At 50.4% G+C, this 17144-nt stretch overlaps 1 protein-coding gene across 1 annotated transcript; it reads left to right on the top strand.

Annotated features, from left to right (window-relative positions):
• Positions 1-3895: 3895 nt before the first annotated feature.
• On the top strand, positions 3896-11095 carry PTMS (parathymosin). The gene is made up of 5 exons (XM_090055178.1): positions 3896-4431; positions 6166-6237; positions 7642-7723; positions 7866-7933; positions 10904-11095. Exons 1-5 carry the CDS (start codon positions 4384-4386, stop codon positions 10952-10954), a joined length of 321 nt encoding a protein of 106 aa, XP_089911304.1. The 5' UTR covers positions 3896-4383; the 3' UTR covers positions 10955-11095.
• Positions 11096-17144: the final 6049 nt, after the last annotated feature.

Genomic DNA, 17144 nt, shown 5'->3' on the forward strand with positions numbered 1-17144 from the left:
GAAGATGGAGTATGGGGATGTTGCAGACAGAACACTGTAGGAGCAAAACAAGGTGCTGAAGGATCACAGACAAAATGCAGAGGAATCACAGATAGGATCTATGGTGGTTCTCAACTTTTTTTGTACCAGGACCTATTTGTAAACATCAATGGCTAGTCCTGACCAACTGCTCCTCCACTCCTGATTCACTGCCCTCCACCCCCAGGCCCCAGTCCCCCAGTGTGTGGGGCATGGGCACCCCAAGCAGCCCAGGCAGCTGGAACTCTGCCATCCTGCAAAGGAAAAGCCACTGCTTCCCATGTTTTTCTGCTTTAAAGGATAATCCATTTTTAAAGTTTGTTTATGATCCTTTCTTCTATTCTTGTGATCCACTTTTGGGTCATGACCCATGGGCTGAGAAACACCGATCTAGTAGAGTTGAAAATAGGCTTTGGGGGAAACTAGAGATGGGGGCAGTTGCAGATGGGACACATGAGTCACAAGGAGTCACAGGAAGAGGGAGGATTTAAGGAGGGTAGGTAAGGAGAAATCCCAGGTGTGATGCTAGGGGAGTCTAGGACTCAGGAGAGTCACAGACAGGATACGAGGGAGTCACACACAGAACATGGAGTAGTTACAGAAGGCATGTGGGGAGGCTGTAAATGGGATGTTGGGACAGCCACAGATAAGGAAAGGGGCGAGTCACAGGTAGGACAGGGGAATGGGAAAAGTTAAAAATGGGAAGCTGCATGGAAGCAGCAAAGAACCCAGGAAGAGGCACAAACCTGACTAAAAGCAAGAGTCACAAGTGAGAGCCTGAAGAGAATAATTCATAGAATGTATATAAAGGAATCACAGACTGTAGGCCAAAGAGTGTCACAGACTTAATGTGGAGGGGGAGCACAAATAAAATGCAGAAGGGAGTGAAATGTCACAGTGGAGTTCAGAGGCAGTCATATATCTGATATAGGAACAGCAGGCACAGGTGGGACACGGAGAAATGAAAACAGGACATGGGGTAGGTGTTGCAGATGAAGTATGAGTGGGAAAGGTCACAGGCAGGGCATAGAGAAGAGGCATAGCTATGGGAGAGAAACTGATGGGACAAGACAGAGTTGTAGATGGAATGCAGAGGGGAATCACAGATGGGAAATGGTGAGAGGGACATTAATGGAGTGTTGGGGGGAAGGTCACAAATTGTGCGCATCAGTCTGTGTAGCTGACCAAACGGCCCCATCTTAGCAAGGACAGGACACAATACCCTGATGTAAGCAGGTGCCTCTTTGTGCATCTATATCCGTTTAGGTATCATGTGCCATTCATTGAGACATCTGGGCACAGTGACATCACTAACAAAAAGCATGTGTGCCTCTTCCCACTGTCTTTGATGCTGATTTCAGTGCGGCTTCCCTTTGTGTCTGAGTATGTGTTTGTGCATGCAGTAGCGTGAGGATGTCTCTGTCTGTATCTCTGTTTGTGTCTGCGTGTTATATTTCTGCATTTGTCTGTGTGTGCTTGCTGCATACAGAGAGGGATCAAGAGCCTGAACAACAAGGTTGCTGGCTGGAGTGTTGTGGTTTGAGCAAGGCCCTCCCCCTGCTGGAGGGAAGGGGAGTTGCTGTCTTTGGACACCAGAGTGTTCCGGCTTCTGGTGTGCATTTCTCCAGAATCAAGGTTGAGTATTTTATTGTGGGAGGGGGATAGGAGTAAGAGGACACTCAGGCAAAGCAAAGTCTTTGAAGTCTGACTGGCAGCTGGACACAGGAGAGGCTGACAGGAAGAGAGTTATTATGCAAAGGGGAAACAAAAGAAATAGCTATTGCACGTCTGGCAAATTTCTTTGTCTGAGTGCCTGCCTTATGTTCTTAGTGTGTAAAACCCCTGGGGAAGGGAGTATACATACATGTGTTTATGTGCACGTGTGCATGGACTTGTGTAATATGTGGTTCTGTGAGGCATTCATGGGTTAGGTATATTCATACCTATGGTTACCTTCTAACATAAAAATACTCAACCTTGGTTGTGTGTGTTTGCATACCTGAGCTGGTGAAGGCTGCATTACATTACAGTTACCTTCTAACATAGTGAGTTAGTAAATAGGGCCCCCTAAAATCTGTCCCCTTTGCTCCCTGCATACAACACCCTATGCATACCCCCATGCATTCACGTATGCTGGTCAATATACGTGGGTTTTGATGTGCATTGTGTATGGGTTCTGTGACTGTTTGGATGTGCGATGTGCATGCTCCTTCTCCAGCTAGGGACAGCCCGTGTGACATTCAGCCAGATGAAGCTGCTAATGAGGGAGTCAAGAAGCACCTGGTATGTGGAGGCAGGGACACTTATTTCATTAGGACAGAGTTTAGAAGCCAACAACTCCTCTCATACAGGAGCTACCAAACAACCATCAGAGGGGAACAACTTTCCCTTGGTTGGTTTAGGACTGCATCAGCCAACCCAGTGCCTGTGGAAGCAGAGCGCTTGTGGAGGAAGGCTCTGCATCTCCCTCCCTGCTATGCCATCCCCCAGCAGGGGGGCTAGAATTGAAGTGGCAACCTTGCATTCCTCTGAGCCTGACATCTGAACTTGCAGTTTAGAGCAGCAGTTCCCAAAGTTTGACAGACTGTACACCACCAATTTAAAATTATACAACTTTAAATACCACAAGCAAAGGTTTCCAATTCAACCTTAAGAACCAGCAGCAGATTTTTAAAATGATTATGATAAATTTGTTAACATGTAACCACTGAGAGGTTGGTTGGTACCTGTACCACAGACTCGGTACCGTTGGTCTAGAGACAGGAGAGCAGCCAGTGCAACTCTCTCCGACAGACAGCAGGTGTCAGTGTTGCACACCTAATCCTAAAATCCTTTGTTTCACCCCTGCTCAGGCTTGTTCTGTTGAGCTGCCTGCTGGATGAACCAGAAACGCGGAGATTGACCTGAATCTCCCCGGAAGCCTCGTGGATTCGGTGCAGCTGCTGCCTGTGGCTTCCCAGGGACAGAGGGCGGGCTGGGCTCATAGTGCAGACCCAAGGGCCAGCGGGAATGGAGACCGCGGGCCGTTTGTGCATCACCTCCTTTGTCTGGTGGGCCTCTGGCTATTCCTGCAATAGAAGGATATGTGAAATGAACGGAGACGGGAGCGCTGCTCCCCGAGGGGAAGAGAGATACCTAGTCCCTCTTGCTCCCCTCGCACAAGCAGTGAAGGAGCACTAGGGCTGCTCCCCACCCCACTAGCAGCTGGGCTCGTCTCGCACAGCACAGGCGGGCGGCCGTGACCCCCGCAGGGAAGGACACCAGGGGGCAGAGCGGGGCAAAGGGCTCATCCCCGGCCACACTGAGGCCCCGGCCCTCGCCCCCACGTGGGGCAAACCCCTCCCCGGTTGCCACGGGAACCGCCCCTCCCTCCTGCAGGTCTAGTTCCTAGGCCTGTCTCCTTCAGCGCTTTCCCTCATTGCGTAGATTTTTTTCCCCCCAACTGCCAATGAGCGCCCTGTTGCCAGGCGGACGGCTCATTTGAATGACCCAATCAGCTGCCAGCCCGTCGCTCCCTCCTTATATGGGGAATTCGGAGCCCACACTGAAGCGCCACCCGGACCCCGTACCAGAGCGCGGGAAAAAACACCCCACATCCCTCCCCCCTGGTTCCAGCGCTGGGCCCGGCCCCGGACGTGGCTGCTGGGCGGGGCCGGGCGCGGAGCCACAGCCCGAGTGGAAAATTCCAGGGAGGAGGGAGCAGGAGCCTGCGCCCCCCCACCGGCCCCTGGAGCGCGGCCGCCGCCGCCTGCCCCATGCGCACGGCTGGCCTGGCACGTGGCGGAGCTGCCACGTGCCCCCGCCCCGGGGCGCTGCAGGGAAGGGAAGGCCTCGGGCAAGGGTGCGGCCCGGGCGGGTCGGTGCCGCCTGCCTAACCACGGCCGCGTGCCTGGCCCCGTGCGGGACAGCGGGCTGCTGCGAGGGGCATTGTGCCCAGGGCAGAGCCAGCGGCTGCCGGCCCCCTCCCGCCGCGCGCTCGTGTGTCCCGGCGCCGTGCTCCGGGGCAGGGAAAGCCGGGGGGCCAAGGTCGCGAGCGGGCTGGCGGGCAGGGGCGCCAGGCGCTGCCCGCAGGCTGATTTGCCCGGCGCCGCGCCAGCCCCGGCGGGCACGGGGAGGCGCGCTCCGCTCCACTCCCTCCCTCTTGCCTCCTCCTCCTCCTCCCGGCGCCGCTCCCTCCCCCGGTCCCTCCTTCCCTCGTCACCGGCCGGGCTATAAATCCCCTTCCCGGGCATCGTCCCCCCCGCGCGGGCGGGCGACCCTGGCACTCTCGGCCCTCGCTGCAGCCGTGCCCTTCGCCTCGCGGGACGCCCGCGCCCCCGTGCCGCCGCCCGCTTAGCCCGGGGAGGGGCATCGCGGCTGCCCGCCATGTCGGACAAGCGCGCCGAGGAGGCGCCGCCGGAGCTGAGTGCTAAGGTGAGCCCCGCTCGCGCGGGGCGGCGGGCGTCCCCGCTCCGCGCCTGCCGCGGGCTGCACGTGCCCCGCCCGCGGCCGGGAGCTGGCGAGACGCGCCGCGCCCAGCCCGCCCCGCCGGGGAGGGGGCACGCGCTGCCCCGCCACCCCGCCCTCGCCTGCCCCCAGCCGCGCCGGGGTGCGTGCGCGCTGCTGGAGAAACATCCCCGCTCTTTGAACTGTTTTTCTGGGAACCGGCGGGGGAGGGAGAGGGGAGGAGCGCGGGGCAGAGCGGATGCAGGGAGCAGATGGGCCATTGTGCCTAACAGACGTTCTCCCGCCGGCGCGGGACAAAGGCGGGGCCGCCTGGGGGCGGGCGGGAAAGACCCTGGGGAACGTGTGTCACCCGCTCGGGGTTTTCTTGGTAGCCCGAGTAGGTCGGGGGCTGAGTTGCTCCGCTGTCCCCCAAAAAGCTGCCCCGTGTGTGTGGAGACCTTGCGCCCCGCACTCCTTGCTGGCCTGGAGCATGCTCCCCAAAGACACTGGCGCTTGGGAAGGTGTTTTCCCAACGGAGAAAGCTTGGGGCCGCCGCGCTCCGAGGCGGGGACAGGGCTGCGGGGCTTGCTCTGAGGGGAGGGACTTTGCTCCCAGGGCTGGAGAATGAGGTGGGGGTAGAGGGGGCTTTTCCCGTCAGGCAGAGGAGGCTAGAGCTGATCCCGCCCTCCCTTTTGAGGGAGACTGCCCTGAACTTGGTACTGGAGCAAGGGTTTGTTCTGCGCCGGGGGCGGGGAAGTTTCTCTGGCAAAGACCGCACGGAGAGTGACAAGAATGGCCTGATAGGACCAGCCCACTACGTCCTGAGGCCGGCGGCTGGGCTCCGGCCGCGGGCAGCGGTGTGGGAGGGAGGCGGGATCCCCTGGTGGACAGTTATGGCATCGGTTCCTCCTAATGGTTGGCTTATTTGTCCAGCCTTGGAATTTGTCTGTTTTATTATGACCATCTTAAAGTTTCTCCTGTCTAAATATAACTCTTAGCTGTTTATTGTTTTCCATATGTGTTTGATCCACTTAAAAAATCTCTTGGTCTCTGTGTAGTATCGTATGGCGATTGGGTCTTACTTGCCAATTGTGGGTTCTATGGGAAATGTTTCCATTCCTCAGGTTTAAATCTGCTGCTTTTCCTTTTCCTTGGCTGTCCCTCTGTCTAACTGAGAAGAGGGCCCCAATGCCCTACTTGTTATTTTTTGTTTGTTTGTTTGCTTCTTTATTTTGCCATGTCCTCTCTTGTTCCTCATTGCTTTCTACTTTAACAGCCTCATCCTTTCATTCTCTTTGCCACTGTGGGCTTAGGCACACTGGTGTAACCAAGCAGCACACACAATGATATACAGCCTTATGCTGTTGTAACTTACTTGAATCCATTGTAGAATTATCTTGGGGGAAAAATTAGGATTACAACTAAGTTATAGTGGCTTCAGTATTGTGTAGTAGAAAGCTACCTCTGTTATCCCTTTGCTATGAACAGACTACTGCTGCTCTCCTTCCACCTGGTGGTGAAGTGCAGGCAGCAAACTTGGGATAAACTGGTAGCTTTGGATACTTGAATATAAGTATATTCCCTGAAGCATCTTGGTGGAACCACACTTCTTGGTGTAATTTCCATTGGCGTACACAACTGATATAAATAATATCTGTGTCAATGTGCTGTGTGTCCGGGCATCAAATCTTGGAATGATTTTTTTTTTCATTCTATATTTAGGACCTGAAAGAAAAGAAGGAAAAACTGGAGGAGAAATCTATTCACAAAGAAAAGAAGAAAGAAGTAGTAGAGGTGAGGCCAAATGTAGTCCCTCTTTGGGATGTGTGTTTGGAGGAGGATTTTGGTAGTAAGAGAGGCAGCTGGCATGAGAAGGGGTAGCTTGGGATAGAAAGAAGGAATACAGGAGAAGGGCAGGCTATTGCAGTTTAGGAGGGAGGCAGGTGGCAGCTGAATGCCAGTTAGGTGAGGGAGTTTTGGAGATGGGATGTATGGTTAGAACAAACCAGGAGGAAGAGAAGGGCCATCAGAGATACAGGCCAGGGAACAAGAAGGTAAATGGCAGAAAAGGGTGCGGGTCAACAGGAGATGGTATGGAGGAAGAAAGGGGAGTGCAGAGCCTGGTCCAGATTGGGGAAATACCAGATTGGAAGAGGAAAAATGTGCAAGGGAACTACCTTGTAAAGCAGTAGTTTTCAACCTCAAGGCACCCGTAAGAAAAAACAGCTCTTACCTTCTGTTGTTTCTCGACTGTGGGGAGCAATTATAGAGAAATTCTTCTGTTGCAAGGAACTCAGAAAAACAACAGTGGGTCAAAATGTTTTTGACACTATATGGATTCCTATTTGAAATCTCTGGATTTATCTTGTGAGTCATGCCTAGGTGTTTGCACACCTAACAGTGATAATATTGAGCAGCACCCTTAAAAGAATCTCATGGCAACCCAGGGTGCCATGGCACCCTGGTTGAGAATCACTACTGTAGAGATTGAGAAGGAAGAGGCACAGTTTGGGGACTTCAAGAGGGTTTCAGGCAGTAGGGCGGTCTGTGTAATAATAGAGCGAGACCAGAAGTTATGTGGGTGATACAGTTCTGGGGGAATCTAGGGGGTTTTAGTGCTAAGGGAGCCAGATGATAGAGGATGCATGTTGAGAAGGGAGATGGAAGGGAGGCAGGTGGCAGGGGAAGCATGGGCAGGATGAGCAGGTCAGTGAAGATGGGGTGGTAGAGGCTGGGGGCAGGTCTGGGAGATAGGTGATGATGCAGTGGACTAGGGAATGGTGAGAAAGTGGGTTGCATGGGGAGACAGCTGTGCTTGGCAAGGAAGGTTTTGGTAGCACAGGCCTGCTGATATGGCTGGAATCAGTAGTATAACTGAAGTAGGGCAACCAGGGTAGCAGTCCCAGGTGCCACCTTTTGAGGGAAGTGGGGGTTTAAATACAGGTCCTGTTGCAGCTGGTGGCTGGCTATGCTGCTGCCACTAGTGGCACAGCCACCAGCGCTGCCCCATGCACCAAAGGTGCCCAGTGTTTGGAGCTTCCATGTTAGGTTTCTGGCGGTATGGTTTGCCTTCAAATAACTGCATATATGGATTGCAGTCTTGATACAAGTGTGGCACCTGCATGAGAGAGAGGGGTCTGTTAAGAGGAAGGTAGGGGGAGAGTGGGTAAGAACCAATTTTTTTTTTGTCTTACTCAGGATGAGGAGAATGGAGCTGAGGAAGAGGAGGAAGAGAGTCCTGAGGATGTTGATGATGAAGAAGGAGGAGAAGAGGACGAAGGTGGGAGTTGTGTATGGGAAGTTGAGAGAAGTGAATGACCTTGCAATGTAACAGTCCCCTTCCTTCCTCTCCTGCATTCACAGTATGGTTGGGTTCTCTTGATTATTGCCTCTTTTAACCCATAGTTTTTGCTTATGTCTAGATGGAGATGAGAATGGGCAAGAGCAGGATCGACACACAGAGAAGCGATCTGCAGAGGAGGAAGAGGAGGTGGGTGATGGCACTAGGAGTGAGAGGGTGTGCCCTGCCTTCCCAGGAAAGGGAAAACCCATGGGGTGATTTTGCTGAGGACTGCCAGAGCCACTCAGATCCCACCCAGGGCTACTGGATACATCTGATGTGAATGGATAAAGAACCTTTGTGGATTCTACATTAAGCTGATCTGGGCCCTTCTCCCATGTCTATCAGGCCTAGCGTGTTTGAGATGGTGTCCAGCCCTGGATCCCACACACACACATAATCTTTGGGGGTTACAGAGGAAATTGGATTCCAAGTGAAATTAAGATTCTATGGGGAAATTCATAGAGATCTAGTGCTCAGGGTGGGTCCCTGTGGGTCACAAGTATTAAAAGAAGTGCCATTCTAGGTTAGAGCAACGGTCTAGCTAGTTCAGTAGCTTGTTTCCAACAGTAGCAATAATAGATGCTCTAGAGCATCTGTCACTAAACAGTCATTTGTGATTTGACTGGTTGATCTTGGAGCCTCTGACAGTCCGTCTCAATCTCTGGGGGCTGAACTTGCATACGCATATGTGCTCTGTCCCCCCCAGACTAAGATCAAGCCTGGGCAACAGTACACAAAGGTAGGTACTGATCGAAGCCTGGGCAGCTCATTCAGGCACACGGGGGCTCCTGTCACTGCACCTCCCCAGGAGTGCTATGATGCCACATGTGTCCTGCCGCCAGGCAGGCAGGGGTGCAGGTCAGCCAAGTGGCGGGACTCATGTGGTGTCATGTCGCTCCCAGGGCATCTGCAGCAGGGCTTGGGGCGCAAAGCCTAGCGTGCAGCAGCAGCTACCTCCTCCCTGCGCGCAGGTTGGGAAGGGGGCATGCCCTCTTGGCCTCTGCCAGGGTCCATGCAGTGGCAGGAGTCATCCCGTCTGTGTCCCCCCCATCCCCCCCATGCCTGGACGAGCATCCTGGGCTTGATCCTTCCGCTACCTGTCCCGGCTGGGGCCCCACGCACCCCAGCCCCTACCCCATTCCCTCCTTCACTGTTGGGGGGGCCTCAATCACCACCCCCTTCCCTACTCTTCCTCACAGACTGACCAGCTGTAGGGGAAGAGGGGGGCAGGATGCTGTAGGTCCTAGGTTCTATTTCAATTAAAAAAGTGATCTGGTACATTTATAGGAACAGCACACATTTCATTACATCCCTGGCATCCATTGTTACTGGTTTAGGGATGTCAGAGGACACCTCCCAGACTGTTCTATTTACCATATTTACTCACGTACCACATGCCCCTGAATAAGATGTATGCCTTGTTTTGAAATGGCAGAATGAAAAAAGAAAGACTTTCCAGTCTTCCCTGCTACAGCATGGGCTTAACATGGCTGAATGCTCCCAGCTGTATACTGGAGGAGTGAAGTCCATTCCTCTACATCACCCTCTTGCTGTAGTAAGATAGTTAGAGGGTTAACTCTCATGGCCCCTGCTGAATTGGCAATAGCTTTTTTAGTTTCTCTTGGTATTGCAGCCACACCCCTTATCATCTTGGTTGCCCTTCTTTGTACCTTTTCTAATTCCATTACAACCTTCTTGAAATGTGGAGACCAGAACTGCATGCAGTATTCAAGATGAGGGTTCACCATGGAGTTAGTGGCAGGATGATGTTTTCTTGTTTTGTTTTCAAGTCGCTTAATGATACCCAACATTTTTATTGTCTTTTTTTGGTCACCACTGTACACTTAGTGGGTGTTTTTTGAGAATTATCCCCAAAGACTCCCATGTTTCCTGAGTTGTAACTAGTTCAAAACCCATCCTTGTGTACATATAGTTGAGGTTATTTTTTCCCATGTGCGTTACTTTGTACTTGTAAACGCTGAACTTCACCTGACAGTTTTTTGTCTGCTCACTCACATTGTGAGGCTTTTTGCAGCTCCTCACCATCAATTTGGGATATGACTACTTGGAATAATTCACTATAATCTGCAACTTGGAGATTTTGGTGTGCACTCCCTTTTCTGGTCATTTATGAAAATGCTGAATAAAACTCAACCCAGGACATATCCTTGGGAAACCCCATTACTGACTTTCCTTTATCCTGGAAAGTGACAATTTACCCTCCCCTTTACCTGCTATCTTCTAACCAGCTTTTGATTCATGAAAGAACCATCCCTCCAATCCCAAGGCAAGTCTGTTATTTTAAGAGCCTTTGATGAGGGACATTGTCAAAAGCCTTTTTTGAAACCTAAATATATCAGTTTCCAAATGTTTGTCCAGGTCCTCATTCACACCCTCAAATAATTTCAGCAGATTGGTGTGGTGAGACAGGATTTCCCTTTACAAAAATAATGCTCACTTCCCCAGTATATCATATTAATCCAGTGAGAGCTGATTTTATTCTCAGTTACAGATTCTAACCAGTTTGCCAAGGATAGAAGGCAGGATTGCTGTTCTGTAGTTCTCAGGGTCACCTCTGTAGCTCTTTTTGAAGATGGGTGTTATGTTGACAACCCACCAGTTCTCTGGCATGGATGCCATTCATAACAATAAGTTACATGCTATTGCCAGCATGTCTGCAGTTTCACATTTGAGTTCTTTTAGAGCTCTCCTGTGTATGTCATCCCATTCTGGTGACTTACTAGTGTTCTTGATTTGTTCTTAAACTTCCTCTGTTGTCACTTCAATGTGATTCAGCCCCCCTTTAGCTCTGTTTGCTATGAAGAACTGATACTGTCCATGTGCAGTTTATGTGAAGGCTGTATTAGGGTTGGTATCATTTGGACAGATTTATCCATGTTCTTTTGCCATGTCCATCATTGGAGTGTGTGCAAATGCTGTGCCTGTGTAAACTCCATACAGACCAAAGATTTGGGGAGCCATATGGTGGGATGAAATACAGGCGGAGGTTCTGTGGCTTGGTGTGTGGGACTGTTTCAGGCTGGATGCATCATGGTATTTATAGCCATTTGGCTATGCTGATCTCTCTTTTTTTTTTCTCTTTCTCTCCCTGTACAGGATGAAGTGGATCCAAAGAGACAGAAGACAGAAAACGGGTCTTCAGCTTGAGTCCTCTCTTCGCATCCATGCGCCGTCCATTTCTCTCCCTTCCAGCCCATGCTTATACTGCCCATTTAGTCTCTGGCTTCACACAGTCTCAGATGAGGGAGGATTAAAAAATGGTGTCAGACAGGGAAAGGGGCAGTTTCCCTTCTATCCCAAGGTCCAGTATGCTTACAGTGCTCCCAAACCTGAGGCTGTCCTACTCCCCACACCATCTCTACTACTGATGCTTCCTGTGCTCTGTTCCCCAAGACCCAGCAAAGAACCTGAACAATCCCAGCTGCCAGACCCATCACATGACAAGGACATCTAATCCCTTTTTACTTGCCATCTTTCAATAATCTGACCAAGATTCTCACCTGCCTTTGACCAGGGTTCTGAGACCTGCCTTCCCATAGCCTCCCTGAGGTATCAAAGGGGACAGGGATTCCATGTTGACATTTTCCCATCTTAGGCCTTCCTTATCTGTTTCTCTCTTAGGGATGAGGGAGAGCAAAAAGAATATTACGGCAAATAATGCTCTTATTAAACCATACACACAACAGAAATTTACTTTTAACAATTTTTTAAATGTTTACATGACCAGCAGTAAGCTGGACCCTGGGAATTTTTTCAAGAAGATAAAAAGTTTTTATGTGTAAATTCATCTAAGCTTCAGGTTTTTGGAGTTTTTTTCTTCTCGTTTTGAGGCTTTTTTTAAAAAAGAAAAAAACAGAAAAAGTGAGAAATAATTGGGGACCAAATTTTGATTTTCATTCTTACAGATTTCCTTGTTGCTGTTTGTTTGGGATTTTTTTTTTTGGTAAATTAGAGCTGATCCAGCTGCAGGATTTTCTATGGCACAGACATCACAAGGATGATAGATATAAATATATATATTGTTTTCAACTAGCACTGTAAATAAAAGCATTTAAAAAGATTTCAGACAGTACATTTAGTGAGTCCCAGTCTGTACTTTGATATAATAACTCATAGATTGGTTTGTTGAAGAAAACTACTTCATGGGTTGACTTAACTAGTATTTGTTGCAGAGAGGGACCTTGAGTTAGTTGAAACAGGTAGGTTAATTTCCTCTGGTCTCTGCATATTCCCATTTGTGAGATTGGTGCCCTTTGTAGAGCAGCATCTTTATATTTCACTTTCTTGTCTGTCTTGGCAAGACTGGGACAATAGGTGACTGGGGGTTGACTTCTGAGGGTCACAACCCAGGGGATCAAGAGCACGCAAGGTCAGGACATAAAAGGTACAAAGTATAGCAAATTACAGGCATGAGTCAGGGAATCAACCTGATGGGTCAGGAGGCTGAGGTTTAAGGGATAAAGACATGGGCGATCATCCTGAGTACAACCATAAGCCTGGAGGGAAAGGGGATGGGGGGGAGCAGGGATCCAGGAGGTCCAGAACAGCTATAGCTGTAAGGGACTGGGAGGTAGGTGATCGTCAACCGAAAGCCAGAAGCTAGCTGTCAAGAGCCTGGAGCTAAAGGGTTGGGGCTGGAGTCTTGAACAAGGATTCAGCAAGCAGGAACCAGGAAGAAATAGGAAGCCAGGAATGCAACAAGTAGGACCCAGGGAATGGGAAACAAACCCAAGAAAGAAGAGGAGATGAAAATGAGCCCCTGCTTAAGAAACAAAATGGAGAGCCTGCCTAGAGAGGGGGCCACGCTGGGTTGCCTGCAAATGTGTCTAGGTGACACTGTCTTGGGCCGTCTCAGCCTCCAGGAATGGAGGCAAAAATGCTTTTCTCAGTCTGAACTAGCTCCACATTCAGGATGCTTCCTGGAACCTGCTTATAAACATTGATGTGCTCACTGAACAGACCAAAGTGAAAAACCAGAAGGAAGTTCATGCCTAATGTACGAGCACTGGTGCAAGGTAGGATGTAGAAGTCAACCCCCAGTCACCTGTAGCTTCCCATTACTCTTCCCAGGAAGTTCAGAGGAAACTGTTAAATGCCCAGGAACACTGCAGTGAGATGCTGAGAAAACCTCCCACATCCCTACCCTGGCCTGCGGGATGCTATGCCCAGGAAGCCAGGAACAAGGAGTGAAGCCCAGGACTAGACAGAGTCATTGGTCCTGTTGAGCAGCCTGCTGGGTACTGAAGGAATTACTGTTTATAAGCAAGCAGCCACACCTATGCTGGGTTGGGGGTAGTTGGGTCACGAGCAGCCATGTCCGCTAGGACCCGGTGGGAATAATTTAGCTAGCTCACTGGCTTCTTTCTGTACCATCCTTCTCCCTCATAGTGAATGGTCTGCCAGGTGTTTATAGACAGGGCACAGTGGGAACATCAAAGGAACTACAGGTTATTTTACTGGAGAGGCTCTGAGAGCCCAAGCCTCTACCCCAGATTACAGGGGATAAGGCTGCACAGACAGTCATATCTGGTCACATTCTCAAGCTTTCACAATGCCCAATTGTGAAAGCTTGAGAGTGTGACCAGGTCATCCCTCATAGTCTTCCTAGGACCCATCCTGGCTTGATTATAATCCATGCAGGGTACGGCTGTGACACCCTAGAGTGTTAGTCCTCATTCTCTGGCCCCCATCAATCTGACCTTGGTTCAGAGCTGATCCAGACAGTACATACCTGGATTTTTTATACCTTTGATAATTTGTATTTAGATTTTGAATGACAATGGAAGAATGGTGAAGGAAGGAATTTTACCTTGTGGTCAGATTAGTATGGACTGTGAGGGGTTTTGCCTTACTCCATGGGGGGTGGGGCATTGCCCTCTACTTGGGATTTCTTGAGTGTATATTAACAACCTTCTACAGAAGCAGGGTGTTGGTCGCTGTGGTCCCACTGCTCTACCTGTGGCAGGTGAAGGTGTTATGACGTGTTGTCAGGGATGACAGTAGTTTTACTAAGATTATGGATTTGTATGGGATGGTTTGGATGGGGTGATCCTGCCTCAGGCAGGGGGTTGGACTAGGTGATCTCTGGAGGTCCCTTCTAGCCTGATTTCTCCATGATTTCTTTGATAATTTCCTGACAAATATTTTATAAAAACTTTCCTAGGTTCAGGTTTTTTTAAACCTTTATCCATGCAGGCTATTAATCCCTGTGGCAGGGAATAATAGCCACATACTCAAGATGCCTTTCTAATTCCCTTTGCTTTATTTTTGAAAGACAAAATAAGCAGCCTGAAATAAGAGTCACAGGATAATATTAACTCTTGGGGGAAACCCAGTGGCTTTCTGCTCACTCAACCACTTTTATTCTTCAGGGCAGTGCTTGTGCATAGCAGGAATAGGAACCTCTGCAGCTGCCTGTTCCACTGTAGAAATTATTCTGGCAGCTGAAACTTATGTGTTTGCTGTTCATGGTATTTTCATTATCAGTGATTTAATTACTCAGCACACAAGTACTGTCAGCATTCTGCATCTCCTCCAGGTTTGGCAAGCCAGTGGCAATTCCTTGATTTTGGGTGGACGTGTTATGTTCCTGCTGTAGGACTGATCTTCAAGAGTGCCTCTGACGCCATATCAGTGCAGATGGCACCACTGGTGACAAGTGTTCCAGCTCCTCCCTGCTTGGGGTGAATGTTTTCTCTTGCTCACAAGAGGGTGACTCTTCAGCCCTATTGCCACAGACTTGCTTCTAGTGCCATTTCATAGATTTCATAGACATCAGGACTGGAAGGAACCTCGGGAGATCATCGAGTCCAGCCCCCTGCCCAAAAGGCAGGGAGTCAGTTGGGGTCATAGGATCCCAGCAAGATAAGCATCCAATTTACTCTTGAAGGTGTTCAGTGTAGGTGCTTGAACCACCTCCGCTGGCAGACTGTTCCAGACCTTGGGGGCTCGGACAGTAAAGAAATTCTTCCTTATGTCCAGCCTGGAGCGGTCTTGCAGGAGTTTGTGACCGTTCGACCTAGTCATCCCTTGGGGCGCTCTGGTGAACAAACGTTCCCCCAGATCCTGGTGGTCACCCCTGATAAACTTATAGGTGGCCATCAGATCACACCTGAGCCTATGCTTTTCCAGGCTAAAGAGTCCCATGTCTCTCAGCCTATCATCATAAGATCTGTTTTCCTGACCTCTGATCATGCGCGTGGCTCTCCTCTGGACTCTCTCAAGCTTCTCCACATCCTTTTTGAATTGTGGAGCCCAAAACTGGACGCAGTACTCCAGCTGTGGCCTCACCAAGGCCGAGTACAAGGGGAGAATGACGTCCCGGGATTTGCTCGAGAAGCATCTATGGATGCAAGCCAGTGTTTCGGTCACTTTATTAGCCGCAGCATCGCATTGCAGGCTCATGTTCATCTTGTGGTCAATGATGACCCCCAAGTCTCTTTCTTCTGTAGTGCTATCCAACGTAGCACTGCTGAACCTATAAGGAAGCTGCAGGTTTTAACTCCCAAGGTGGAGAACCTTGCATTTTTCGGTGTTAAACACCATGAGGTTCTCGTCCGCCCATTTGCTGAGCTTGTCCAGGTCAGCCTGGATCACCCGCCTATCTTCTGGCGTGGATGCTTTGCCCCAAAGTTTGGTGTCATCGGTGAACTTGGCCAGTCCGCTCCTGACTCTAATGTCCACATCATTAATGAAAATGTTGAACAGTATGGGTTCAAGGACAGAGCCTTGAGGGACCCCACTGGTCACAGAGCACCACGATGAGTGACTGCCATCGATTACAACCCTCTGGGTCCAACCACGGAGCCAATTTTCCAGCCAGCGGATCGTGGTGGAGCCAAGGCCACAACTGGCCAGTTTTGCCAAGAGGTGATCATGGGATACCAGATCAAAAGCTTTTTTGAAGTCAAGATATATGACATCAATCTCTTCTCCCTGGTCCAGGTGATAGGTCACCTGGTCATAGAAGGAAATGAGATTGGTCAAACAAGACCTACCCGCAACAAACCCATGCTGGCTATCCCTTAGGATGTTAGCCTGGGCAAGTCCATCAAGGATGGCCTCCTTAATAAATTTTTCTAAGATCTTTCCCAGGATAGAAGTCAGGCTAATGGGCCTGTAGTTAGCTGGATCCACTCTCCTCCCTTTCTTGACGATCGGCACCACATTGGCCTTCTTCCAGTCTTCGGGCACTACACCAGAGCGCCAGGAGTTTTCAAAGATCCGTGCCAGGGGCTGGGCTATGACGCTCGCCAGCTCCTTGAGTACCCTGGGGTGCAGATTGTCAGGGCCGGCTGACTTGAAGGTATCCAGCTTCTCAATATGTTCCTTCACGAGGTCAGCATTTATGGAGGGTAGGGGATCCCCATCACCCGGATCTCCCTGTCCCATAGCAGGCATGGGCGTCCCATGGGACTGATGAAAGACTGATGCAAGGTACCTATTTAATAGGTTGGCTTTTTCCTGGGCGTCAATTGTCAGTTGCCCCATCTGGTTTAGCAGGGGTCCAACATTGTCCTTGCTTTTCCTCCGGCTCCCCACATATCTGAAGAAGGACTTTTTGTTGTTTGATGCTTGAAGCTAGTTGGAGTTCAGTTGCAGCCTTGGCTTTCCTGGTTTGCTCCCTGCAGGACCGGACCAGTGCAGAATAATCCTCCTTGGAGGTGAATCCTGTCCTCCATCCTTTGTAGGCTTTCCTTTTTAGCCGCAGGAGATCCGCTAGGTCCCTGGATAGCCAGGAGGGCTGCTGTGCCTTCTTGCTGCCTTTCCTCCGTGTTGGAATAGATTTAGCTTGTGCACTGAGGATCGCTTCCTTGAGAAGCAACCACTCTTCTTGAACTCCCATCTGCCTGGGGTCATGGTCCCTAAGGGCCTGACTGACTAGCCTCTTGAGCTTGTCAAAGTCGGCTTTTCTGAAGTCAAGGACTTCTGTGTTGCTGACTGACTTGCCAGCTTTACGGCGGATGGTGAAGGTGATCAGCTCGTGGTTGCTGTCACCCAGCTTCCCATCGATCACTAGTTCACCGATTAGGTCGTCCCCCGTAGCCAGTACCAGGTCGAGCAGCGCTTTGCCTCTCATTGGCCCATAGACTTCTTGAGTCAGGTAGAGGTCATCCACGCACGAGAGAAAGCTTTGCGACCGCTTGGATTTTGCTGAGTGATCTTCCCACGAGAAGTCCGGGTAATTGAAGTCACCCATGACAACCAAGGTCCTGGAGGAAGCGGCCTCAGTCAGTTCCCGGGCAAACTCCTGGTCAAGCTCAGGACTTTGAGTGGGAGGTCTGTAATAGACTCCCACCGTTGTGTCCCCTGTGCCGAATTCCCCACGAATTTTTAC

Source organism: Crocodylus siamensis, chromosome 1 (genome assembly GCF_052110815.1).
Source record: "Crocodylus siamensis isolate JL-2025a chromosome 1, ASM5211081v1, whole genome shotgun sequence".
Classification (NCBI taxonomy): Eukaryota; Metazoa; Chordata; order Crocodylia; family Crocodylidae; genus Crocodylus; species Crocodylus siamensis.